This window comes from Lytechinus variegatus, chromosome 3, assembly GCF_018143015.1.
Source record: "Lytechinus variegatus isolate NC3 chromosome 3, Lvar_3.0, whole genome shotgun sequence".
Taxonomy (NCBI): domain Eukaryota; kingdom Metazoa; phylum Echinodermata; class Echinoidea; order Temnopleuroida; family Toxopneustidae; genus Lytechinus; species Lytechinus variegatus.
This window is the reverse complement of record NC_054742.1, coordinates 65,226,486-65,254,188: the sequence shown is the minus strand read 5'-3', so window position 1 is coordinate 65,254,188 and position 27,703 is coordinate 65,226,486. Positions and strand designations below refer to the sequence as shown.

The following is a 27,703-nucleotide window of genomic DNA, read 5'->3' as shown; positions in this document are numbered from 1 at the left end:
ATATAGTATTTTTTCTTTGGGGCGGCAAGACGTGAAAAATGTTTGTAAATAATATCGAAAGCGAGGGAGCGAAGTGACCGAGGTTGACATAAGGACGTTTTTGCATTTTCTTAAGCATTTTAAGTGAAATCAAAAGATTTCGTACCCACTTTTGGTGAATACTGTGAATTTTCTTAAATAAAATAACATTAGTTTTCGAAATTTCGGAGGGAGGTGGCAGTTGCCACACCCCCCCCCCCCCCCTGCGCTACGTACGGACATGGACTAGTTTTCGTACTTTGATTTTATTTGTTTGGGCCACGTCGTCACATGTGTGAGTGACGAATAGGATGATTTTTTTTAAACTCAACTCGGTGAATGTTATTTGAAGCCCCTATTAGCCTTCTCGTATAGCTCCACCCTCTTTTGTCGATGTACTGGTAGAAGCGTCAACAAGCTATGAAACTCTCTCGCGCTGTGAAATTACAGACGGGATTGTAGCTAAAATAAAAAAAATATATTCATAATTTGCTTTATGTTTACGTCACCACATATACTGGAGTGACGAAATGACTTAAGAACCCCTTAACCCCCTCTGCTCCTCCTAGACCAAAACAATATCATGGTTTTCTATCACGTACACCGTACACGGGAACCCGAGGGTGGAAAAGCCAGGACAGGTGGTCGAGGGCGGCCTGCTGTCAAGTAAATCCGGGTTTTTAGCAGTCGTTCCCGCTTCACGCGAACACGACACGGCACCTGTGAGCAAACAGAAGGATATCCTGTGGGTTTCGTACCCGGAGCCATTCCCACATCGCCTAGGTCTCCACTTACCAGCGGCATCCTGCGCTCATCATCGAACGTGTACACAGGTCATGCATACCAAACTAATTTGAGATAACATTCACGATTCAACATCATTCTACCCGCACCGGATGGTAACATAAACTACTCATGAATGACGAATTAATAAATACGTTCTGGAAACTAACTGGACTACTAAATTTGGGATTGGAATACATCTATCCATTGTTGATCGTGTGGGAGTGAACGTCGTCTAATCAGGCCAGTGAAGGTCTGAGCTAGCCATATACCCGCGAACCTGAACTCATTGACCGCTGCTGTATGTGGAGGTGCTCCAACATCGTTGAAGGTAGCAAATATTTGACATCATTAACCTGACTTTTTTGTATATAAAACATGGCTCTACGACAAGCTGTGAGGAATGTATCCGTGATTCTCTTCGTCATCGTGATCAAATGCCAGACCTCGTCGTCGAGAGCTGACGACGATGACGACGGCAATTCATCCAAAGAGTACAGCGAACCCTTGACCAGATCGTCGTCGGCATCAAGAGCCCTGTTTAGTACCGTAGCTACCATGAAGCCGCCCATGCGGAGAGCACCGAGAGGGCTGAACAGCAACAGAAATGGTAATTAACTTGTCATGATTTAAGTCGTTTTGGTATAATTCATTATTAATAGAAGTGTAGTCATGATATAGTGGCCATTTAGTCTTAGCATGGGGCCAAAGTAAGTAGCTTTAGTAACAATCCCAAAGTAACCTATTCATCTTGATTTTATTCCCCCTTTAATACCATCAGTTCTCGAAAAGAGAAGAACACATATGGCATTGCACATCAGCTTATTTCATACAACATAAATGTAATCATACTCAACATCTCTCAACTGTATCGAATGTGTTATGATTGAATTATGTCGAAAATATTTCAAAAACAACATAGTTGTTGTGGCGGGTGATGGATTTTAAAAAAAAAAATCGGGAGTTATATTATCATGGTGAGATTAATGTCCGAAAGAAAATGTAAGTTGAAAATTTAATGGAAGTTGAATAATACATATTTATAGAAAAATATTCCAATCATGTGAGTGACTCAAATTATGAGAATATTTATCAAGGCTAGAAGAGACACACGATACAACTGAGTAATTGTCCAAACAGACGATTGCCTTGAACCATGGACCTACTAACATTCTCCTTTAAAGTTCACATTCTTCGTATAACCCGAGACCTTAAATGCCATTTCCACCCAGAATCTAATTTGATTTGATATAAAGGAATAACATCACAGTGGCAAAACCGTAAAAATGATCGAAATTGAATAAAATGTAATCTGGTTACAACGGCATGTAGAGCTTTTGCTATGTTTAGTGAAATAGCGAGTCAACCAGGGGCGGTGTCGTGTATTGATGAAAGTATGGGGAATAATAATAATGAAATATTACAAAAAAAATTTCATTACATTTTGTAAATCATAATTTTACTTTCCTTGGTATGGGAGTCAAAGGGATATGCTATCCTGAAATTCACTAGTCGATCAAATTTAAACTATCATGAGCCTATTCAAAAATCATTTCTCGAAGGATAGAACTTAAAAGGCGATGTGAAGACACTTTCCGGAATTACTGAGAATAATTCATGTAAATTTGTGATTCGTTGATGATTATTTATAATGCCTTTAAATTGAGGTTACAAGGCACACATAGCATACACTTTTTTAAGGATTACATTTGTTCTCATTTAAAAAAAAAGTTAATTAGACCTGATAATTATTGTTTTGTCAAGCCGATCTAATAACGTATTTTATTATCCACTTCGCAAACGCTTTCTGCAACGTTCAGAATCTATTGAAAATGACCGTCAAACACATTTTGACACATTACAGGTCATGATTGTCGAAAGTCGGTGGACCGGGACAGCACATCGTCTTAAGATTCGGACCGGACCAAAAAAAAAAAAAATAGATAAAAAATATGTCGTTTGTCCAGAGTCCCGTTGCATAAAAGTTATTATCATTATAGTAAAATTTTCCATCCAATGCTAAATTCCATGATAACAAATCTCAACAGCCAATCAGAATTAAGGATTTCAGGGAAGTTATACCATTGGATGGCAGAGTCACCACAAAAGTAACTTTTGGCATCGGGGCCCAGGGGGCCGTTTCATAAAGCTGTTCGTAAGTTAAGAGCGACTTTAAGAACGACTGGTGATCCTTTCTTACGCGCTAAACCATCACCAATGAATTACCATTTCCCAGAAGAAAGGATAACCAGTCGTGCTTAAAGTCGCTCTTAACTTACAAACAGCTTTATGAAACCCCCACCAGGACTGTTTTGATTCACCGATTTTCGACAAAGGCTGCTTTGTTATGAAGGGCTTTTTTTACAAAAGATTATCTGTGTTATAGAAAGCGTCTGTAAGGTGATTGCTAAAATTCCCTATTCTCCTCCATCTCCAACAGGCAACGCCGGGGTAAAAACTATGTTAAAATAAATAAAGTGGAAAGAATAGCAATTACGACCAATCCCGCTGTGTTACGTGTACAAATTAGGGGGCGAAGCGACTGAGCACAATAATACTCTTACGTTTTCTGTCTGTTCTTTTTTTCAATTATATGTTTTATTGTTGCAAATCAACCAAATCACAAAATTTTCATATAAAAAAATTAAATGTGACAAGAACCATTAATGTTTTAGAAGACAATACAGAATAAAGAATATGATTTCCATTATCATATCCATATACTCTTGTTTGTAGGAACGTATTCTTTTTAAATTATAATGTAAATTATCTAAAGGGTCACCACAAGTAATGGGAATGGTTAAAAGGCATATGGCACAGATTAGAGGGAAATTATAGTATTTTTATTTTCTTTCATTTCCTTTATTTCAGACGTCTATATAAGCGAAAGGGTTTGTGGAGATGACGGGGTTTTCTATGACAATATATCAGAATTGAACAAAGCTGGCGCTAAGCTGCTGTTGGAAATATTTTGTGAATCTGGTAAGTCATGTCTTGGTGATTGTCGGGGCCTTTACCACAAATGAGATTTTTACTTGTTCTTGTCATATTATTCCTGCAAAACTGTAAATACCGGTATGGGAGTGCACCGTCTAACATCCCTACAATAGGGAGTTTCCGCAACCACTACGCAGGCGCTTTCTGGAACGTTGAGAATCTATTGAAAAAAACCCTTCATAACAAAGCAGCCTTTGTCGAAAATCGGTGGATCGAAACGGCAGTGTCGTCCTGCACTACGGACAAACGACATATTTGCAATTTTTCGTCAGCTGCGAATCTTAGGACGATCTACTCTTCCGATTCACCAATTTTCGACAATGACCTCTAATCTGTTCATTGGGATTTGACGGGCATTTTCAATAGATTCTTAACGTTCCAGAAAGCGCTTGCTTATAGTGGTTGCGAAGAGTCGCTATAAACATGATAAAGATCGGATTGAAGAACATGATATGAACGAATAACTGTTCGTTTCACAAACGGTCTCCGATACTTCCATTCCAGTTGTAACCCGATACCAACATCATATCCGTATATCATATCCACAGGTCACTTCACTTCAAACACATAATTTTATTAAAACGCCCTTTTCATGTCTTCGGTCCGTTCCAATTCATCTGTTCATTCTATTCTACGACCAGGAACATCTTTGTGCAGGCTCATTGTTTTGGAACACCAACCTGACCCGCCTACATGTACACTTGGCCACCATTGGCCACCCCCATCATGCCCAAGTAAAATCTAAAACTATCTTGTACGCCATTTTCATCTCTTTTCATTGAACAAGTTTCGATGAATGACTTTGGGTTATTCTTCACGTCCAGGACAGCCCAGGTTCATCCAAGCTAACTTACACGACATTGAATTCACGTAAGTGTGGGCGGATATAAAATTTCATAAGGGGGGACATGGAGGGAGGGAGGGGTTTCGTCTAAAAAAAACCACCAAAGTGAAGAGGGCTATACGTTTAAGAACGTGGCACATCTCAAGTTACAATATACATACAGTACAAAATTTGAACCCGTTTAACATTTCCAGCATAAAGTGGATATTGATTTTCCGGTTCGATTGCAGAAAACTTGTCTTCCCTCCATTGGATAAAACCTTATTTGGATGGAGGGCTTTGAGAAATGGTAGCGATTCTTACGAATTTGACATCAAATATCAGGATGAAAAGGCGACCGATTGAAAAGGGTGTAGGGTCGATAACTTAAGAATTACCATGGACCTTTAGTCAGAAAGTCGATGAGTTGACTGAGGAAACAAGTGGAATGCCTCTGGCCGTCTCACCCGCATCACGCGATTCAATATAGCAGCAGTGCTGACTTTGAATACTACTCAGTGATACATGGTTACTCTTATGTCCACTTTTTATGAACTAGACCAATAAACTTACAGAGATATGATGGTTATTCAACAAAAAACCCCAACATGGCCAAAGTTCATTGACCTACATGACCTTTGACCTTGATCATGTGACCTGAAACTCGAACAAGATGTTCAGTGATACTTGATTACTCTTATGTACAAGTTTCATGAATCAGATCCATAAACTTTCAAAGTTATGATGGTAATTCAACAGATACACCCAATTCGGCCAAAGTTCATTGACCTTTGACCTTGGTCATGTGACCTGAAACGCGCACAGGATGTTCAGTGATACTTGATTACTCTAATGTCCAAGTTTAATGAACTAGACCAATAAACTTTCAAAGTTATGATGGTAATTCAACAGATACCCCCGATTCAGCCAAAGTTCATTGACCCTAAATGACCTTTAACCTTAATCATGAGACCTGAAACTTGCACAAAATTTTCAGTGATGCTTGATTACTATTATGTCCAAGTTTCATGAATCAGATCCATAAACTTTCAAAGTTATGATGGGAATTCAACAAATATCCCAATTCGGCCAAAGTTCATTGACCCTAAATGACCTTTGACCTTGGTCATGTGACGTGAAACTCATGCAGGATGTTCAGTGATACTTGATTAATCTTATGTCCAAGTTTCATGAACTAGGTCCATATATTTTTAAGTTATGATGACATTTCAAAAACTTAACCTCAGGTTAAGATTTCGATGTTGATTCCTCCAACATGGTCTAAGTTCATTGACCCTAAATGACCTTTGACCTTGGTCATGTGACATGAAACTCTAATAGGATGTTTAGTAATACTTGATTAACCTTATGGCCAAGTTTTATTAACTAGGTCCATATACTTTCTAAGTTATGACATCATTTCAAAAACTTAACCTCAGTTTAAGATTTGATGTTGACGCCGCCGCCGCCGCCGTCGGAAAAGCGGCGCCTATAGTCTCACTTTGCTTCGCAGGTGAGACAAAAAACGAGCAGAGATGAAGGCATTGTCACATCGTGGAATGTAAAGCCATTATTTTACTAAATACTTCCTCAGAACAAAGTCTTCAGTTCCTCCCATACAAAAAGAAATTTATATATATATTTATGGTCTGAAATCTGTTCCATGTATTTCTAATTTGCAAAATTCATAGTCACGTGAGTCTTTGTTTACCGAGTGAGCGAAGCGAGCAAGCCATAATTTCGTATCGGCCTATCGGCCTCTATATCGTTGAGTCAATAGATTTAGATTTATTTATTTCAGTTCAACAATTTTTTTCAAAATATAATCAAAGTAACAATACATATTCAATATAATAGATATAATGACTAGTCAATGAAATTTCGTAACAAATGTTGAATATAAATTAAACAAAATTACAATTTGTTGCAGTAATTTTATCAATGAAGAGAAACAAGAAATGAACGGAGGGACTTGCCAAGAAAAGCAAAAGTTTGAGAGAAGGCAAGCCCCTAAACTTAGTTTCAATACTAATTATAAACAAACTATATATACAACTATATACAAAAATCGAGACGGACACAGAAGACAAACTTAAAACAAGTAATCCAAAAATATCAAAATAAAACGAATAAGCGACAAAAAAATAAGAGAAAGTAGTTCAAATAATAATAATTACTGTGGTAACACACACACACAAAAGTTATAATAGGGAGGGAAAAGTGGCAAAGGAAAGAAAGAGGGAGATAAGGGATGTGCAAATAAAAAATGCAAATGAATACATTTGGCAACCTTGCTTTCCTATTAATATTCTTAGCACGATGCTCATACAATTATTGTCGAGTACCCAAAATCACCTTCTTCCTGTATTACGAGCGAATGCAGCGAGCGAAATACTGAAGATACAGTATAATGATGTTAGTAGGTTATCCGTGTCTTTTTCTTGAAAAGGGGGGTTTTGTAATCACTTGCAAGGCGGGGGGTGGAAATGATTATTTCATTTCCTACAGTTTCCAGCAGATTTTGAATGCGAAGAGGACATTTTAGTTTCTGTTGAAAATTCAAAAATGTAAATTTCTGTGTTCCCCTTTTTATTTACATATACATGTCGTCAAGAAAGTAATTGCGACTAACAATGACAATAGGGGAAAACAACATAAAAGCAAATATTGAGAGCTACCCGATACTTGTATCTGTTAATTTCACATGCGTATAGTTTGCAGTACATGACTGCGTTTAAAGTCAATTATATATATATATAGTGCATGCATTAAACATGTAAGAAAATTTCAATGCGATCCAATCCAAATCACATTCATCGTGTATGAGATAAAATTTGAAATATGATAATCTCAAGATGTCAAATGTATATAACAAGAAATAAACGCCTGGGTCTATATGGAATCCCCATACATGTGTGTAATTTTGTGACACCCATTTAATTTTCTTTTTTGTGGAGTTTTAATAGACATTAATAAGATTCCATCTTTCTCAATACCCTTGAGAGTACTACAGGTTCAAACTTTGACAATGAAATTCATAAGCACTTATTGTCTTCAGCTGGTCCCCGAAGGTGGATGATCTGGGTTTTCCATGTTTTAGGTACTTGGTAATTGATTGTTGTCATATTTTTTTTAGGGTTGTGGAAATAGTCATTTTTCCTTGTAGTATACATAAAAGGGGAAACCAATTCTTAGATGAAAACTGTCATTAAAATTCTAGGTTAAATTGCATTTTTAGTTTGAACATGAATATTGAATTACCTTGAAAAAGAATGTAAGTAAATTTAAGTTTAAAGAAAGTTTTGTAGAACAGTCCTAGCCTGTCCTATATAACTCTTGACATCACCCATGTTAGTTTAAATCTTCTAATGTGATTTCTTATTGTTTTATTTATTATGGATAGCAACTACTTAGAAATTTGCGAATTCATTTTGTTCAATATAGTTATTATTGGCAGATAATAATAGTTTTTTATTTTCCCCTTCTTCCTCCTTCTCCATCTTCTCCTCCTCCTTCTTCTTCTTCATCTTCTTCCATTTCTCTTACTCCTCCTTCACCTTCGTCTTCCTCTGCTGCTTCTTCTTCTTCTTCTTCGTTTTCTTTTCCTCTAACTCACCGTTTTCTATCACCCTTATTCTCAAAACTCTGAACTGATAAATATGAATATCTTTCTCAAATTCAATTTTCTCTTCTCCTTTTCACCAGGTTGTTTAATACCTCAAGAAAATCCATGCTCGAGCTCGGTACCAGTTTGCACGGGTCCTCCTGAAAACCGCAGAGTCTATGAGAACGAATGCGAGCTCCGAAGGATTAACTGTGAAAGACTTGAAAACGATCTCCCGCCAATAAAACAAGTTGATCCAAGTTTATGTGGACTAGAAAGTGAGTTAGCCAGGTGATCTGAATGGTGCTGCAAAAATTGCAATCAATTACATTGCTGTGTTTGATACACTGCATGTCAATTTGATTGATATATTTGGGCAAGAAGCCGAAAATTGTAAATTTCAAATCGCAAGATGTATGATTTCATAATTTTTAACAATGGCTTGGAGAGATTGTCTCCTATAAAGTTAATTACATCTTTTATTTTGATTTTTACATAATCAATAATCACTACTACTACTACTACTACTGCTACTATTACTATCAGTTTATCATTAGTATTAGTAGCATTAGTCGTAGTATAAGTTATTATCATTAGTGCTATTATTGTCATAATCATTATTAAGTATATGCTTTCCTTATTAGGCTGAGAATTGTGATTATTATGAAGATAAACATGATAAAAATAGTAATTTGGAATTATCAACCATTTCGCTCCGCTGAACATTATTCGTTGGGGTCAGGGAAGTGATTCGTTTCAGTCGTATCACCCACATAATTTTCCATGTCAAAGATTCCAAATCAAACAGTATGCCTCTCACTCACGGTGTACCACAGTGTACTGTTGGCGGACCTACATTATTTTCGGTCTACCTGATTATTTCAGGCTACGACCTGGGGGAAATGGAAGATGCAGGCCCGTTGTGTTTCACCTTTTTTTCATTCAACAGTGTGGTGACAATGAAATGAGTAAGATTACGATTAAAAGGTTATTATTTTTCCCGTCATACCCCATTTATTGAATATAATTGTAATAATTATTGCCCTAGCCCTCTAAAACTCAATTAGGTCTATCTTATTCTGATGGCTATAGCCATCCACACAATCGCCACAACATTGCAAGTCCAAACAACGGTCTGTTTCATTACCTTCCTCCATCGCATATTATATTTTTCTCTCTCTCATTAAACAAATTTTAGGCACCTTGGCAAAAGTTAGAGCCGCATATTTCCGCGGGAATCCTGCAATTAGCCTTTCATTACAAAATAATAATCACAGTCACCAAAGACAAAACAATGGGGACTGCATGAAAGCTGCAAATATTAAAGCGGAATTTCAGCTAAAAGGCGCAACACGCTTTTTAAAAATCCTTTTTTTTATTTGATTTCCAGGAACACAATTACACACATTACAATAGCCATTATTCACCATACAATATTCAAAATACAATATCAGAATGAAAGAGAAAAAATACAGACTAAAAAAGGGAAATAACACCAGCTAATGCCTGGGGATTATCAAAAGAAATCAAATTTTTGTTAGACGACTCTCCTCATTAGCTGGGGATAAAAAGAGCATTTAACATTTAAAATTAAAATGATGTTTCACTTTTAGCATTAATTGTATTTTAGTTTTGCTGTACATAATTACATGTTTGTAATCTTTTCTTTTAATATATGTATATTTTCTTTATGCAGGACCATTATATGTGAAATAGCCTGCGAGCTGATCAATGTTCTATCCTGTTGAAAGATGTTTTAATAAATAAATAAATAAAATACAGTTCAAACTTATGAACAAATAACAGATAACTAAGACATTTAAAAACATAATCCGCAAATGAATGTCTACAAGTTCATAAAAAAAGAAAGTTGCCTTGTGTTATTGATTTTCATGATTACGATCTTAATTGTTGTTCTTTACCCAGGTTGTGGACAACCCATACCGAGCCCCTGCCCTACCAAGGTACCTGTGTGCGCGGGTCATGGGGACAACTACACGATCTATGAAGATATGTGCCATGTCGACCAAACAAGATGTAACCGAAAGGGAAACGGTCTCAGACCAATAATTAGTGAAAAAATCGGCCGTTGTCAAGTAGAAGGTAATAATAGAAATGCATTGTTCTGTTGCCGTGTTTTGTGTGTGTTACCTGTAAAAAAATGTGTAGACAACGGTGACCAATTTTCTGTCGATTTCGGGTTCCACACTATAACTTTCCTTTTAATAGGTCCCCTTTTTCTAAAGAGAGATATCCATTTACGTTCACAATGTGTAATCTATTAGAATTAACAAAACTTAGGCAAAGCTATGTTTATACATGATTATACATAACTGCCGAATTTCTTTTAAGATAAAAAAATCTTCCCGAAATGTCCAACAGATCCCTCTGAGGAAAACCAGTCTGGTCGCCGGCATGATCACTTTGCCCCTCGTTTTAAACATGTTTACATGAAATTGTATATTTCGCTCGCATAAACTTTAAAAGTCAAGTGAATTTCGTGATAAAATCTTTAACATTTACGCAAGGAATTTTTACTTTTCTTTCTATCAGTAAATGAAAGCCAACTGACCTGTCACGATATTCTCCGGGGCAAGTGCCCAAGGGGAACCTTCGGGAAACAGGTTTGTGACATCACGATCACCACGACAAATAAGGTCGTGACAAAAACCTTTCGGAATATTTGCAGAGCGTTGCACAAGCGATGCAAGAAGATGGACGACACGTGCTATTCAATCGAAGGCAACTGTAGATCTCACGAAGGTAAGGATTTCAGTTACACCAATGATAATTATGATAATGGAATGGACAACAACAACAATATCAGTTATTACGATAATACTGACATTGATTATCAAGATCGTCATAATGACGATGATAATATTAATTCTAATAATAATATTATTATTGATAATAATAATGATTTGATTAATGATTTTGATGATAATAATGATTATAATGATGATAATAACAATAGAAACAACAAGAAATCGGATAATAATAATGATGTCAATGATGACATATTAATAGTACTCCTATCATACGACTGTAAATATTTTGCTAGTTGTGCTCCATGTATTTCAAGAACCGTGACTTTTGACTTCAAAGGACTTCCTAACCTGAAAATGACTGGGGCCAAATGCCCCCCCCCCCCCCTTCAACGCGCGATATTTGCGAATAAACGCAACTTTTGAAACCAAGTTCGCGACATAAGGGTAAAGCATCGCGACGCCACATGACTTTTTATGAGACATTGTCATGCCGAAAATGGCTCATTTTTATACTTTGTGTACGAAGTCTATGGTAAATGAAATTCATAAAACGGTGATTATATTTTGTTCTAATTTGTCTGCTTAATTAATTAAGTTGTTTAATGGTCTGTAATAATTTCCATTGAAAAAAACGATGAAAAACATAAAATTAAAAACAAGGAAATACACAAGAAATTCTAAAAATGCCCCCCCATGTCCTCAATACATCTCAAATACCCCAGTCCTTTTAGGCCTAAAGAGTATCATCACAGTATATTTCGGATTCATGCATGCTTGTTCTTAGAAAGAATTTGATAATGTAATCGCTGATCTATTCTTAATTATCATCTTCCTATCTCCAGGTAAATACAACGTCACGAATTACCCTCCGAGGCAAGATTGCGCAAGGTACATCAGACATAGTGTAATGTAGTGATTGTATAAATCACTACATATACACAGTCTAGACTTCATAATGTATATGCTCAGAACCATCCTTTTCAACCCCCTTCTCAGAACCCTTTTTCATTAATTTAATCCAAGCCATTAAAACCCTTATTGTTCATAGTCAAACAAACTCCAATCAGAGAACAAAGAACTGCCTTCCCCTTCCCAATAATTAAACCCCCTCTAGTCCTATATCCAAACCCTTGGATTATAATTTGTGTAGAAGCTTTAATATATATTGAGTGTACACCCAAGGCTTGAGAGGAGATAAGTTAAGATCATCACAGAGTTCAGATCTACATCGTCGTACGTTGTGATATGCTTCTACTCTACATGTAATATTGCTGAAGATTGATGATTAATAAAGTTTCTTGATTGAAATGTACATCGAACGTTCCTGCGTGGTCATTGATGCTCCCAACTAAGATATAAACGATCCCAACACAACATGGTGGAGAACCGGCTTTTACTCAATAGTGTGATAGAGGACTGACACTTATTTACCCTTGAAGTAGGTGTCGAAAGCCTATAGAGTTGTGTGTAAGAGGACTTGTCATCTTAACGCATATATGTTCATCAATATCTTCACAAGTTAATAATGAAATAGGAGGAAAGACAGAGAGCTTGTTTGAACCAATGTTCACGACGGCAATACAACAGCTCACTGGATGAAGTACAAAATTTAGGAACCTCCAAGACTACAGTTACAATGAACTAATCTTCAGCCAAACTACTTCTTAATGCTGAGAGTTACGGCCAAAAATAGATAAAACACCAACGACGGATGACTGGAAGGATGACAGATGATCAGAAGGACGACAGATGACCAGAAGGACCTCGACAGCTACGATGACTGCAACAGACGAAAACCATATATGACACTGCAACTGCACGGCGACACCCTTAACATCAACGGACGGACCATTCTCAGAACTGAGGGACTTTGATGCTCGACCACTTTGTTGGATGGATGTGAATGTTATTCGGCCATATGACTTTTAATAACTTTTATGAAACCAGTTTAATTATTTCATTTCGATATTCTTCTGCCTTTGCTCCGTTACTTTGGTAAGTGAAACACTTCATTGTTCCATCCCATGAGTGAGAGTGAGAGATGATATTAAGTATTCCTTATATGGTTTATTTATTGATTTCGACAATTACACGCAAATGTTAGATTTAATTCCTTATCCTAGAATTTAAATTTCGCTATATTTGTATTAAACAGAGTACTAGTAGATCTCCCCTCTTAAAGTTCTTAAAGTTATTGAACAGGAATAATTTGACCATTAATATGACTACCACAACATCAACATCGGATATGCCACGACATACACTACGACAGACGGACTTTCTTCCATCCCGTTTTTCTGGCGATCAGCTAGATAGGGACAACTCGACCGCACATTGTCTGACTTTTGATGATTACCTGGACGCACACAAGATAAACTCAACTGACCCCAACCAATTCCAGACCATACTCCGATCTTTCCGTCGCACATTGCAGGGACAGGCTAGGCTATGGATAGACGGACTGACTTTTAATTCATATGACGACTTGAAAGACGGGTTTGTAAGGAGGTTTAGCCCAGCTAAGTCTTCATACAGCCATGTTAGGGACTTTAACACAATGACGATGACTGACGGGGAGAGCGCAGAGGCATATCTCCAACGACTTCGACAGACCGCGTCTTACATCAATTACGGCGAGGCACAGATTAAGCACAGATTGCTTGATTCTCTGCCTAATGAATGCCGTGCAACAATATTGATGTCTGCCTCAGCCTCTGACATAACTTGTGATGAAATAGCAGCTAAGGCGCAGCTATTTCTTGACTTACGAAAGGACTCGACTCCACAGACAAAAGAACTGACCTTTTCTGCCCAGTCAGAAATTGATCTTCTCAGGGAGGAGATCAATTCAATGAAAATGACTGACACCCCCAGTAACGACAGAGACCGCGGCAGAGCTCCTAACCGACGATCTCCAACACCACGACGAAACAACCATAATAGGAGTATCGACCGTAGTTTCCCCCAACGACGACAAGACCGAAGTCGTGATCGGTATCGTGACTATCATCATGATACTAGACGCGGTAAGAGCCCATATCGCAATAACCGTAACTTTAATGACCGGCAACCAAGACTGACATGTGACTATTGTCGCATACCAGGACATGTCTGGCGAGAATGCCGACGACGACTTAGGGACATTAGAGAGATTTCGATTGGCTGCGACTGCAACGTATTCCTAGTTCACCGGAAGTGGTGACACCGCTCGTTCAGTATCACGTTCGTACATTGATGAAAACAGTTTCGATTTAAGTCGACGTACCCGTACCACGCCACAGCATATACCAGCGTGATAGCGAGCGGGCCGTGGGCCGATGCTTGGCCGGAGAATCAGGCGTAGCATCACGCTACGAACCAGTGGGGCGACTGTGGGTGCAACATTTGCACTCTTGCGCAAAAAGCCGAAAAACACGGTTGTTTGGAAATAAAACATCAATTACCTATCGGATATATGTAGTGTCTGAAAACAGGACACGCTAAATGTAATGGAAAAGCTGGTAACAAGCAGTAATTTGCAGTTTACCAGCCCTGCTGAATCAACGAAACTCGAGTGTTGATGCGGCTTCATTCATTTTTGCCAAGCTGGGATGACGTCATCATGTACGAACTAGCGCTCGTTCGAGCACTATGACACCGAAAGTCAAAACCCTCAAATACGAGTCACAGATTTGGTCAGTGGACGAGAAGGCTCGTCACAGATTACTTCGCGCATGCGCAGTGCTCCCAAAATTCCTTAATCTCGTACGTCCACATGGCACGTCACAGAAAACGAAAGGTCTCAATTGAGACACAGCCACGACGTGACTACAATGGTCAGCGACAATTGTACAGACAACGGACGGGCTACGGCCAACAGCAACAGGATTTTTAAGACGGGAAGGAGTCAACAGCGCTCGTTATCTTCCTTCCCGATCTAAATATCAGACCAGGCCTGACATTGACTTGACTTCGACTCATTTAGGAACAGAAGACGTAGAACTTAAGTTAACAGATAGAAACTTTGTGAAAGGTCGCTTACCTAATGGCAAGAATGTATTCATTTTGTTCGATAGTGGAGCAACCAAGACTATAATCTCCGCCAATTATGTCCAATCGTCTTCCTATCTTTCTAGCCTCCCTAAACAGAAAGTAAGACCAGTTAGGTTTAAAATCGGAAACGATCAGTTCCTAACAGCGTTTTCTGCTACATGTCTTCATTCAAGGTCACAAGTTTGAAATATCTGCTTTGGTTGTGAACAATCTTGTGGGAGTAGACATGATTTTGGGCAACAATTCCCTTTCTGATTTAGACGGTACACTCCATTTTAGGAATCATGTATTCAAAATTAAATCTAAGAAGGTCTCATTTTCCCCCACTAGCAAAATGACCATAGACCCTGGCACCTCTAAATTTGTGACAATACATGGCAAAGCCCCACCCCACTTGCGCAATTCTGATATCATATTGACAGCAAACAGTTACTTAGGCAGGCATTGTCCATCTACAATGATAGTCAACTTGTGACTAATTCAACAGACAAACCACTCCATTTGGCAAAGGGTAGACCCATTGAATATTTGGATACTAGCGATCTTATAAATGTGACCCATGACTTGCCAATTAATGACATTAACATGACTTTAAACTCCATGGACAATTTGAATGTGACACAGACGAATTCCAACACAGATGCTGTTAGAATTAATAACTTGGAGAGATACCCCCACCTTGACCCAAATGATTCCATTGTTGACATGACAGAAGAAGAGATAATAAAGAAACACATTGACCTGACAGGAAGCATTCTGTCTCAAGATGAAAGGCAGGAAATAGTTCGCGTTTTGATGGATAACAGGGATGCATTTTCTCTCTATGGCGAGCTATCTAGTTGTCCAAATTTTGAGGTAGATATTGAACTGACTGACAATGAACCATTTTTCATACGACCTTACTTTGCAACTGAAATGACAAGACTAAAATAGAGTATGAGCTAAGCAAACTTGTCAAATTGGGAATTTTGGAAGTAGGACATCAATCATATACTTCACCTGTACTCCTCTCTAAGAAAAACACCACTGACAAAAGGGTCGTGACAGACTTTCGCTATCTCAATTCGAGAATCAAGCGAATAAATCACCCATTCCCCCTACTTTCTGAAACACTCAAACGCATTGGCAATGCTAATACAAGAGTTCTTAGTGTGATTGACTTGAAGTCAGCTTTCCATTGTATTCCCTTGTCCAAATCAGCTCAAAAATACACAGGCATCGCCTCATATCATGGTGGTAAACATTACTTTTATAAGCGATTAGCTCAAGGCTTGAATGTTTCCCCTGCTATCTTTCAGGCAAAGATTGATGATATTTTGGGGTCGATCCCCAATTCTCGACAATTTTGCATAGCTCATCATAACGACATTATACTATTTAGCCGTGACAAGACCACCCACCGGTCACATTTAGTAGATGTATTGAAGGCCCTTTCTGACAATGGTCTTAAAGTTAGCCCAAAGAAGTGCAAACTTTTCCGCACTGACTGACTGATGTTGATTATATGGGACATAGAATCACCATTAATGAAGCAGGAGAGGCATATTTTCAGCCCCTAAGTGATAGGTGCGCTGCCATTCATACCATGCCCATACCAAAGACCCCAAGACAAGTTAGGAGACTAGTGGGAGCAGTTAACTATGTTGCTGGATTTTTCCCCAATATACAATCTGTTCTAAAACCACTACATCAACTGACTAGGAAGAAAAACAGGTTTGTTTGGACTGACCAACATGAGACTGCCTTCAATAAAGTAAAAGAGCTAATGACCAACCCCCCTATCTTACATATGCCCCAAAGTACAGGACGATTCTCCTTATACAGTGACACTTCTCGGACTACTACTGGCTCGTACTTAACTCAACTTATCAATGGTAAGGAACGAATCATTGGTTATTACTCAAAAGTACTACCAAGTGCATGTGAAAAGTATAGCGTGACAGAGCTAGAACTATTTGGGTTGTTGATCAATATTTCTGCCTTTAAACATTTGCTTAAGGGATGTGAATTTAATGCTTTTGTCGATCACAGCTCAATTGTTCAGATTTTGAAATCAAAAGAAGCACCATGCACAACACGGTTGCAGAAGTTGATTATGAAATTATCAGAATGCTCCTTTCAAATTGGATACAAAAAGGGAACTGACATTGTTTTGGCAGATTTTCTTTCTCGGGCCCCTTGTGGGGACCATGATGAGATTGACAGGGTTGTCCCGATTTCTTACTGCCTGTTTGATGAGAGTGATTTAGTTCAGGTAAACACTCTCCACCCAGTTCAATCTTGTGATAGGAGGGTAACGCGAGCTTATGCTAAGAAAATGGGGATAGATATTCCTGAGATTTTCCCTAACAAATCTCAGAGCCCCATTAACACAGACACACGCGTGGGTCCGCCCACAACACCAGATAACCCAACACCTAACAGACCTATCAGTCAACCCAAACGACTAACCAATCACAGGCCAGCACCTACCACATCCACCAGACAGGCGCCAAAATTTGATGGCCTAGACAGTGCAAGTTCACATTCTAGACAAATTCCCCCCTTTTCCAACACTACACATGAGCCTAGACTAGTTGACAGGCATAATGAGACTAAGAAAGACAATAACGACCACTACAGAGATGTACCTCCTTATCTTTACACCCCACCTAAGCCACTGACCACAAAGGTAGAAAACATAATAGCTGGACATATCCCTAAACAACAGGAGCTAGATAGGATTACTGACATCATAAAACGAAAGATAATCAGAGATTACAACCTTCCCATTGACTTGAGAGAACTTAAAACAGAACAGCAGTCATCACCATTCTTCAAGCCTGTATATGATTTCTTAGCCCATGATATTCTGCCTAGTGACAAGAAGGCAGCAAAGGCTATAAAAATTAAAGGCAGAAGAATATATCCTTTGTGATGGTGTTCTTTTTAGGTTATTCTTTGTTAAGGATGAGGACTTTAGACTGCAACTTGCAATACCTGAGACTTTGACTGACACTATTATATCTCAATACCATGACAACCTACTAAGTAATCACCAAGGGACCCAACGTACATACTTGACAATAAGACGCAACTTCTTTATGCCTAATATGTTCGAACGAATTAATAACTACGTTAAGGCATGCCTACGTTGCCAACAATTCCGCGGCAAGCCTGATAAGACTAGACCATTTCATGCAAGGGTACCAGACTCGTACAGACCATTTGACCGCATTAGTCTCGACTTTAAGACTATGCCGACTTCTGGGACTGGATTTAGACATCTGATGGTGATATGCGATGAAATATCTCGCTTTGTCATCTGTGCGCCTCTGAAATCTCTTGACGCAGAGACGATATGTGAGGCATTGATCCAGAAAGTGGTTTGCATTTTTGGACCACCATCATGTCTAGTGACTGACGCAGCATCCTCACTGACTAGCAAACTACTGACGACTTTGTGTTCAGCTTTGAATATTGACCAGAAGGTCATTAGTGTAGAGAATCATGGGAGTTTGCACGTAGAACGGCACATTCGCACCCTTTCGAATTTCCTCAAGGTCAACTTAAATCAGTTTGGCACCGATTGGGTTCGATACATTTCTACTACATCATATGCCTACAATTCATTTTCTTCCCCACACCTCGGTGACCACAGTCCATATCAGCTTGTTTTTGGTAGGGAGCCCCCAAATCTAACTGCTTTGTCTTTCAATCCTATGTCTGGTCTATCACGGTCATACAGTGAATATGTTGACCATTTGAAAAAGAAATTTGACCATATCTCGAAGACAATGCTCTCTTTACAGAGAAAGCAGCAAGATAAACAAAATGCAGACATTGGAAACAAACTGGGAAAATCACCCATTTACTCCAGAGGACAATTAGTCTATTTGTATAAGCCTACCTCATCTTCATTGACTGCAAACTCTAAAAAGATTGCAGCTGAATGGGTTGGGCCATTAGTTGTTCATGATGTGTTAGATCGAACACATTACATTTTGGCTACATTAAAAGGAGAAGTCTTGCGAGATGTGTTTAATTTCAATAGATTAAAACCTTGCTTCATGAAAGCATCTGATGAGAGGAAACATATTACACACATACAAAAGCTGAAGGAAGCTTTAGGGAAGAACACAACTGCTCAAGAACAAGGGAAACAAAACACTGAAAAACCATCAGTGAACTTCATCAATGAGAATGATGAGAAACTATTATGTGTACCCAATTATCAGACCAAATCCATGATTCAGATTACTTGCATGCATTAGCGGACAACAATGGTATAGCCGCCCCCAGACCTTTGACAAAGACCGACCTGGAAAAACAGTTTGAAATGCTTGTAAATGCCCCCATTGATAAGAACATGACTCTACATAGAGGACGTTTTAAGAATGGACATTTACAATTACTGACCTCATTCGACCAAAGCTTTAATAACACCACCAAACAAGTAAGATTTTGGTGGAATGTCGATTTGTATAGGGGCACGGACGATTTAATTAATGACATATTGACTAATAGACAAATACCAATAACAGGGTCCCCAGCAAGATTTTACAAGTCTTTGTATGCGTAAGCTTTAATCTCTTTATAATAGTGTATACCCTATTGTAATTTTATAGATATATTGTACCTTTGTTATTCCTGGAAGAGTTTACTTCCTAGATAATGTTTTAAGTCACAATGGTTTGAATAAGCAATTTGTAGTCAAAATCTTGATGATGGTATGTTTGTTGTTGTGTTGAATTGAACACGTGTTAGAATGCAATTTGTTCATGAACAAAGTTATATATCATAGATCACAGTTTTAATGACATAACAAGGCTTAAACATACTCTTGTTAGTGATACTGAACAAGTTTGAATTACTTGTTAAACTTTTTTTTCATTAAATATGATTGTAAAAAGAGATATTTGACAGGTTAGGTTGTTAGTGACTCAGGTTTCTATGTTGATGCTTCGTATGAAGTATAATATGGCCTATTTGGACATAGACACACTTTCAATACCTAGAGCGCACCTGTTTTTCTTATATATATAATCATGTTGGAATATCACATTTGTATCTTTGGTTTGTCTATCATCAGAGTATGATGGGAATTTATTAATTAATGGTCGATAGCGGTGTAAAGAGAGACACACTAGCAAACTTGGCTTATATATTGATTGTAAATTATTACATATACAGGACATTGGTATCTACATAACTTAAACCTACAACTGTACCAGATTTGTTTCACTTACATTATAAAAACATTTGTTATCCATTGCTGAATTTCCTTGGCTAGTAATAAGGATATTTGATACATGTACATTATGTTATTGATACTTGATTGTTATTCTAATTTCTCCTTTTCTCTGCATTTTACTTTGTCTTTTAAGTGCATAAGTCTGCACAATTTGTGATTTATTTTGTTTAGTTTAAGTGCATAAACCTGCACTGGTTTCTGAAAAATGAAATTTATGTTGTGAATTTTTGAGTAAGGCTAGCATGATGTCTCAGTTTATCGTTACCACAATAATGGAAAGATTTATGCTAATTATTTACTATGAATTTACTGTAAATATGTATATAGGTTTGAAGTATTCGTTTGGGAGAGAGAATGAGCGTAAGAGAACACGGAACAATGGTCAATGTTTCACTTATCGTTTTCTTTTCTATTTTTCTGTATTTACTCTATGTTGTATATATTTACATTTCTATTTCTTTGTATTGACTTTATAATGTATATAGTTCATTGACCCCATGGTATCTATTCCTCTGAATTTGCTTTCTTTGATAATTTTTTTTCCACAAGGAGGGGAGCCTCAATTTTCCAAAGAAAGGGGATGTAATGTAGTGATTGTATAAATCACTACATATACACAGTCTAGACTTCATAATGTATATGCTCAGAACCATCCTTTCAACCCCCTTCTCAGAACCCTTATTCATTAATTTAATCCAAGCCATTAAAACCCTTATCGTTCATAGTCAAACAAACTCCAATCAGAGAACAAAGAACTGCCTTCCCCTTCCCAATAATTAAACCCCCTCTAGTCCTATATCCAAACCCTTGGATTATAATTTGTGTAGAAGCTTTAATATATATTGAGTGTACACCCAAGGCTTGAGAGGAGATAAGTTAAGATCATCACAGAGTTCAGATCTACATCGTCGTACGTTGTGATATGCTTCTACTCTACATGTAATATTGCTGAAGATTGATGATTAATAAAGTTTCTTGATTGAAATGTACATCGAACGTTCCTGCGTGGTCATTGATGCTCCCAACTAAGATATAAACGATCCCAACACAACAATAGCTTCCCAGTGGTGGATGTCGGTAGACCCTGTTACCATATGCCTGCGGCGGCAGCAGCAGCAGCAGCAAGTAAACGGTACTGCAGGTGTGATTCTGGAGCTCCCTACAGTGCACCGACAATGCCAGAATACCCAGCAGCAATGGTACCGTCTTCGCTTCTCAGTGATATAACTCAAACTCTTCAATAAACCATTATGGACCTATACATCCCCACCTCTGATGGAAGGTTCATGATAAAACCGATTGCGATATCATTGATAGAGGGTATGTCTTTACCTGTGCAGGATAGACAAGAGCTTATACTGACTCGCTACTCTTCAAGTAGACCCTCCATGCTGAAGGCCTTCTCAGTTCTGAGGCCGAGTACGTGCCTGGCTTGATGGCAGGACATTCTATTTTAATAGTCTGAATGACGCTTTGACCAACTCTTGAGAAGACTTTTGCCATTAACACAGTGATGTTTTGGTTTGCCAGACATGCCATCCGAGAGTTGCAACCTTCGACAATGAGTCGTATCAGAGGGTCGGAGAGGTATTATATTGGCCTACAGGCCTTACTCGTGAGCATTAAGTGCGGCATGCACTGTTGTGTCGAAAGTGTTCAAGTCTAAATTTCCAAGTTATATACGGTTCCATAAGTTGAATTTGAGGAAGACCATGCCCGAGGTTATACTGAACTTCTAGAATACGGGCCAAAGTGTCAAACTTATGCCACGGTTTAGATCTCCATTTTCTCTTTGCATTAAAGGCAATGAAACATTTCTTATGTGCCTGCAATCTGGTCATTTTATTTAGTCAATAAACTATATCATAATCATTTCCACATACTTTAATGCTAGTTTGAATGGCAAAATTCCTGTTAAACAGAACATCTACTAAGCTGTTTCTTTGGGTGTCATCCGGGGTTGACATGTAAAATTTTAGTGTTTAGAATAGGCCTTCGGGCCTCTATAACTCCGTCGGTATATTAGAGCAAGCAGCGATTGCCTACATCATTAATGGATCTTTCCATCAGCCTTGAATTATGAGTCTGTTTCTATTCGACTCAATACACACATGGTATTCATGAATTATATGTTATAAGATGAAATTGGGCTATTACTAACTATGCAGCAAGGTGACCGTGATGACGGGTCCTATTGCCAAAAGTGTCTATTTTAACAAATGTAAATTTTAACAAATGTAAATTTAGTCATTACCAATATCTTCATCATGACCATCATCATCTCCATGGCCTTCATCATCATCATCATCAACATCACCATCATATCACCGTCACCCTCAGCTATTTGAAAGAATATGCCCATTCTGCTTTATAAATGTATTAATTCAATTAGTATAAGTTTGGGATTGTCATTTTTTCAAGCAATCTGCTTTTGATGACAATCCTTCTCCTGCAAATTGTTAACATCATATAGTTAATCATGTTTGTCTGGAATTGTCTTTTTAGTACTCTTTATTTATAATTTATGCCAAAATTGCTAACATATGTTCATTATGTTATGAAAAATGTATTATACGAATGTTATGGATGCAGAAGAAAACAATAAATCAAATCATATCAAATCAAATCAAATGTATAATCAAAATTTCAATGCAGAAAAGTCACTCAAAATCGTAATTTGCTCGTGCAAATGAAAATTGGTAGCACCGCTTTTCATTATTCTGACTCAAATATTCGTGCATTATGAACGTTGAGATTGGTCTCAAATGGAAGAGGAGAATCATGATTTCTATTCATGTATATTAAATGAAGATTTATGATCGTGATATATAAACAATTACACGGAATCACGGTTTCTCTTTTTTTCTAGGACGCGCTGTATCTGATCGCTCGGAATGGGATACCAGAAATACTATCGCATGGAACTGAAACGTTGGCCCTATACATGATTGGTGTATTAATTTTGTGGTATTCCATGGAGAAAAGGCATCCGATATGTGACTACCATTACAGTTAATATGTTCATTATTCATTAGACCGTGCAATACGACACGATCATGACGAGTTTTGGTAAATAGATTTCGGCGAATTGTATATCATATGATATCATATATTTTGATATCATATATTTTGATATTGCACCGGCAAACCATTCATATAATACTGTTTCATCACTTCTTGATCAGTGCGCCGAGTGGCCTCTTTTGATATTGATATTTATGACACAATAAAAATGTTCTGATGGGTAATGAAATTTGGCATCATGAATTTACACTTATATTTCGTAAATTAGTAAAAGTCTGCTTACTGTCAGTTTGGGTAAGTATCACTATCAGTATATTTATTGGGAGCATTCCTATTACACTCGTAATGTAAATACAATGTAAAACAATATCAAAACGAATAACACGTGGGCACGTAAATGGGAGTGACTATAGCTCTTAACAATGTAGTAAGGAAAATGGTATACGCCCGCTGGATATTAAAATTATTTACTTTATTGTTTCCGTGATGATGCAGTTTTCGAAGGAAGAAAGAAATGTATTTTTGCAAGAAATTTACACGACCGACATGTTTGTTCATGCATCCTGTCATCATGACTATGATGTAATAAACATCGCTTAAACATGTTAATAGTTTAGGTGACTTTGCTTTACAATTTCCTATATCCCGTACAAATTGACCCGCACAAGTACAACGGCGTCACAGGATGGGAAGGAGAGGGGGCGACCTCCCTGTGATTTTTCAATGATAAATGGATGGAATAAAATGGGGAAAGCGTTTAAAAGGAGACGTTTTGGATCGTGCAATGGGATTTATTATACCCTATTTATTTCTTTTTAGAACACAAAATGACCCACGGACGCCACCTTCACCACGGTTCATCAGGTTATCTTGTATCGAAATACCAATTAACCGCTAATGTTTATTACAAATTATAAGCACGTTACGGGATACAAAATAGGTGAAAATATACCCAGAAAAAGTACAGAATGATTCAGTATGACGTAACAAACATCCTCCGGAAATATGAACTTTTGGTAATGTGTTTTGACCGTATAAAACGGCATTTACCAGTGTTTACTGAATTGCCCTCATACCATCATGACCCGGAAGTGACCCGGAACTAGATAATGTAGATGCGGCCCTGTTACACCTCTTCAGACACATAATCAACCAGAATCGGAATGACGATTTTAAAAAAAATTCGAGAGGCATTAGAAATGGATTTCAAAAGCTCCCAGAATGCAGTATGAGCACTTGAAAAGCCGAATGATTTACATTCCTAATATTGCCGTCTCCATGCATACTGGGGTTTCAGCGGTATAACATCTTGGTATGGCATCAGCATCAAAACCTATCAAAAAATTATCTCATATAATGTGACGCAATCGTACCCTGCAGAGAACTGAATACGCACATTGACCGATACTGAAAAAAAACACAATTAATCGCTTAAGTGTATCTGAGCCTGTTTCATTGGCATATTGGGGTATTAAAAAGTGTCTCACATCTCGGATTGAAATTATTCGAAATTTGGCAAATTGAATCCTCACGCTATAATGCTGTTTTTTAAATTAGTATTGTTATCAATGGTACATTATTTCTATGACCTCATCCATCATTATTGCCAAAATCTGATAATGCTATTACTGAGCATCCGTTCTCTGTTTTGGCTATAACCGCTGTGATGTTTTACCAAGAATGGGGCTTTTTCAATATACCTGTTGACAACTTCGCCCATTATATGTTTGATTTATTGATTAATTTCGTGTTATTGTGTACAGTGTACTATATAACATGACGAAAATCTCGCGTTTGAGAGCTGTATACCCCATTTTTCCTTATCATCAAATCTCTTCTCCCAGTAATACAAATCCTATTGCCCTCAAGCATGAAATTTAAGTATAGAAACACCTGTTTCTTGACCTCGGTCCGAAGATAATTCACCCCAGCATCTACGGTCACAGCAGGGGGCCACACACGATGGATTGCAATGTGTGTAGTTCCGGCGAGCGCATGGAGTTCCATGTATACACGCGTTGATAGAAAGTTTTTTCTTCCTTTCTTTCTTTCTTCTTTCTTTCCTTCCTTCCTTCCTTCCTTCCTTCCTTCCTTCCTTCCTTCCTTCCTTCTTTCTTTCTTTCTTTCTCTCTCTCTCTTCCTTCCTTCCTTTCTTTCTCTCTCTCTTCCTTCCTTTCTTTCTTTCTTTCTTCCTTTCTTTCTTTCCTTCTTTCTCTCTGTCTGGCTGTCTAATTTTTTTCTTTCTAGACTTATTTTTCTTCATCCACCCCCTTTCTACACCTCTAAAGAACGTGCATTTGCCAATCATATCTGTAGTGAGGCCTATAAATGTCCTTTTCTCAAAGTTGAGGTGTAGGCCTATACATAGAACATTAAAATACAAAGACCAGCATTATGAATCATAATGTTTGGATAGCATTTCAATGTTCTATTCATATCTATTCAGAACGTTTTCTAATTCACATGCGTTATTAGCAGGTGATCTTCTTTATCTTTATCTCCCATTATTGTTCTTATTTTGTAGGCCTATAGCCTGTGTATACGGTAAACCTCCCTCTGAAATACCTTTCTTGGTTTCATGTTTTCTTTCAGATTTGTTTCCACCCAGGCGCGCGGAACACTTTCATTTTTTTTTTGGGGGGGGGGGCAAAATCCCGAAGGGGCACAATATTTTTGAAAGCGTGAGATACGGAAGCGATCGAGCGGGAGAGGGTGTGGTTGAGGGTGTAAAAATTGAGTGTAAAAGTTGCGTTTCTAAGAGCATTCAAAAATAAATTTCTTGAGAATTAAACAGTCTTGGAGTTCTTTTTGCTCCTGTCTCCTCCCTTCTGACCCAGACTGGTGTTTCTTCATGATCAGGGTCGCAGTTCCAGCAAATTACGAGCCTTATTGCAAACTCTATTGTTTCAAACCAATGTAATATAGGCCTTTTAAAGACTTTAAGATGACAAACATGACCGTATGCATCCGGGGGCCGCCGATCGAGAGGGCAAAATTCACAAAATTCACCCAAAGTGTGCACGAAATCTTTCAATTTTATTCTAGAAAATGCAAAAGCTCCCCCATCACCATGGGCGAAAATCCCAGGGGGGCAGGGGGGACGCGTCCCCCTACCATTTTGGAAAGGGGGTACATAATATCAAATGTCCCCCTACTATTTGTGCTCTTTTATTATGGAAAAAATACATAATTTAAAATCGAAATTATACACATGTATCCTCGAATTTCGAAATATATATAAACAGATAGTTTTTGTTAAGAACTTGGTTAGGAAAAGAAAAGGCATACCGGCCCAACTATTCTCCAACTCTCATCTAGCCCTATATACCAGCCAAAGAGTGATGACATTGATGACATCGATGGCCATTGTCAATTTCATAACTAATAAAAATGATGAAAAAAGAAAATCGCCTCTGAATTTAGTGCATAGACGGTTAGACGAGAATGTTCCATACCCAGTAAAATCATACCTTTGTTAATCCAATTCACTTTCCCTTTATTCCAAATTTACTTGGAATATACTGAGAATATTTTCATTGTTTGCGTACTCAGTATAAAGAATAGTTTTCATGAGTTATGATTAATCCTTCACAATGAACTTTAACTATGCTTTATCCCCAAAATTTGTTTTTAAACACTCTATTAACGAGACTTATACTCCATTTTTACACAAAATTCCTGCCGTGGGAGGGGTCATCATAGGTAGATCAAGGGGCGAAGCGGCGGAAGGTGAGGCGAAAAATAAGAAGAAAGATAGGACCGGGAAGAAAGTTGCACACCTTATTCAAATCGTCTCCAGGGCCCTGTGTATAGGAATCCCATTCTTTTATTAGAGACTGATATTAGCTTCCAAGAAAAAAATGGACCCGGCTTCGGATCATCCATGGGCCACACACAACTGAACGGCTGCCATAACTGTATCAAGGGCCGGCAGAGTCTGCTGACGAGCGAGCCTACACCAACATGACCAAAGGCTCTCAGTGCAGAATAATGAGATCTGTCCTCAGGCTGAGGTCAAGCGAGGTCGCACGCGACAGAGATCAACTGACTTCACTAGCCGAGACCCCTATAACGACTACGAGAGACTGTTCTCGTCCTTATGTAAGGACAAGGTCAGTACGTGTTTCCTAGTTTGACCTCGGCGGCTGACTGGCACAAGAACATCACAAGTGAAGAGGCTCGTTATATACATGTAGGGCAGTTGATAACAGCCGTTTTGATACCAATGTAATGATTTGTATAGTTGTAACGACTGTTTTCGACTTTGCACCGTGGGGGAATGTAACTGTGACATTACCATCAGCCTAACTATCCTCCCCCTCTTTACTTTTAGCTCTCCATTGGCGTTTACCCCCCCCCCCCTTCTAGCTCTTTTTCTCTTTTCTCCCCCTTTCTCTCCTCGGGGCTGCGGTCGTTTT

At 38.1% G+C, this 27,703-nt stretch overlaps 2 protein-coding genes and 1 pseudogene across 3 annotated transcripts; all 3 read left to right on the top strand.

Moving 5' to 3' along the window:
* The first annotated feature begins 606 nt into the window (after window positions 1–606).
* On the top strand, window positions 607–12,308 carry LOC121411686. 2 transcript variants are annotated; one of them, XM_041604508.1, is made up of 6 exons: window positions 607–1,411; window positions 3,673–3,783; window positions 8,327–8,503; window positions 10,152–10,328; window positions 10,779–10,988; window positions 11,839–12,308. In XM_041604508.1, the coding sequence occupies exons 1-6, from the start codon at window positions 1,180–1,182 to the stop codon at window positions 11,907–11,909; spliced, it is 978 nt and encodes a 325-aa protein (XP_041460442.1). In that variant the 5' UTR covers window positions 607–1,179; the 3' UTR covers window positions 11,910–12,308. The 2 variants fall into 2 exon arrangements, with proteins under 2 accessions (XP_041460442.1, XP_041460443.1); XM_041604509.1 differs by lacking the exon at window positions 3,673–3,783.
* Window positions 12,309–12,774: 466 nt separating this feature from the next.
* On the top strand, window positions 12,775–15,961 carry LOC121412120. The gene is made up of 2 exons (XM_041605026.1): window positions 12,775–14,171; window positions 15,653–15,961. The coding sequence occupies exons 1-2, from the start codon at window positions 13,218–13,220 to the stop codon at window positions 15,959–15,961; spliced, it is 1,263 nt and encodes a 420-aa protein (XP_041460960.1). The 5' UTR covers window positions 12,775–13,217.
* Window positions 15,962–16,539: 578 nt separating this feature from the next.
* On the top strand, window positions 16,540–21,250 carry LOC121411685 (annotated as a pseudogene).
* Window positions 21,251–27,703: the final 6,453 nt, after the last annotated feature.

Excerpts from the sequence above, each read along its gene's own strand:
- LOC121411686 (XM_041604508.1), top strand. The coding sequence starts at position 1,180 with ATGGCTCTACGACAAGCTGTGAGGAATGTATCCGTGATTCTCTTCGTC. Across the intron at positions 3,784-8,326 it reads GGAAATATTTTGTGAATCTG|GTTGTTTAATACCTCAAGAA; the intron begins GTAAGTCATGTC and ends CCTTTTCACCAG. Across the intron at positions 10,329-10,778 it reads CGGCCGTTGTCAAGTAGAAG|TAAATGAAAGCCAACTGACC; the intron begins GTAATAATAGAA and ends TCTTTCTATCAG.
- LOC121412120 (XM_041605026.1), top strand. The coding sequence starts at position 13,218 with ATGACTACCACAACATCAACATCGGATATGCCACGACATACACTACGA. Across the intron at positions 14,172-15,652 it reads CGATTGGCTGCGACTGCAAC|ACGAATTCCAACACAGATGC; the intron begins GTATTCCTAGTT and ends AATGTGACACAG.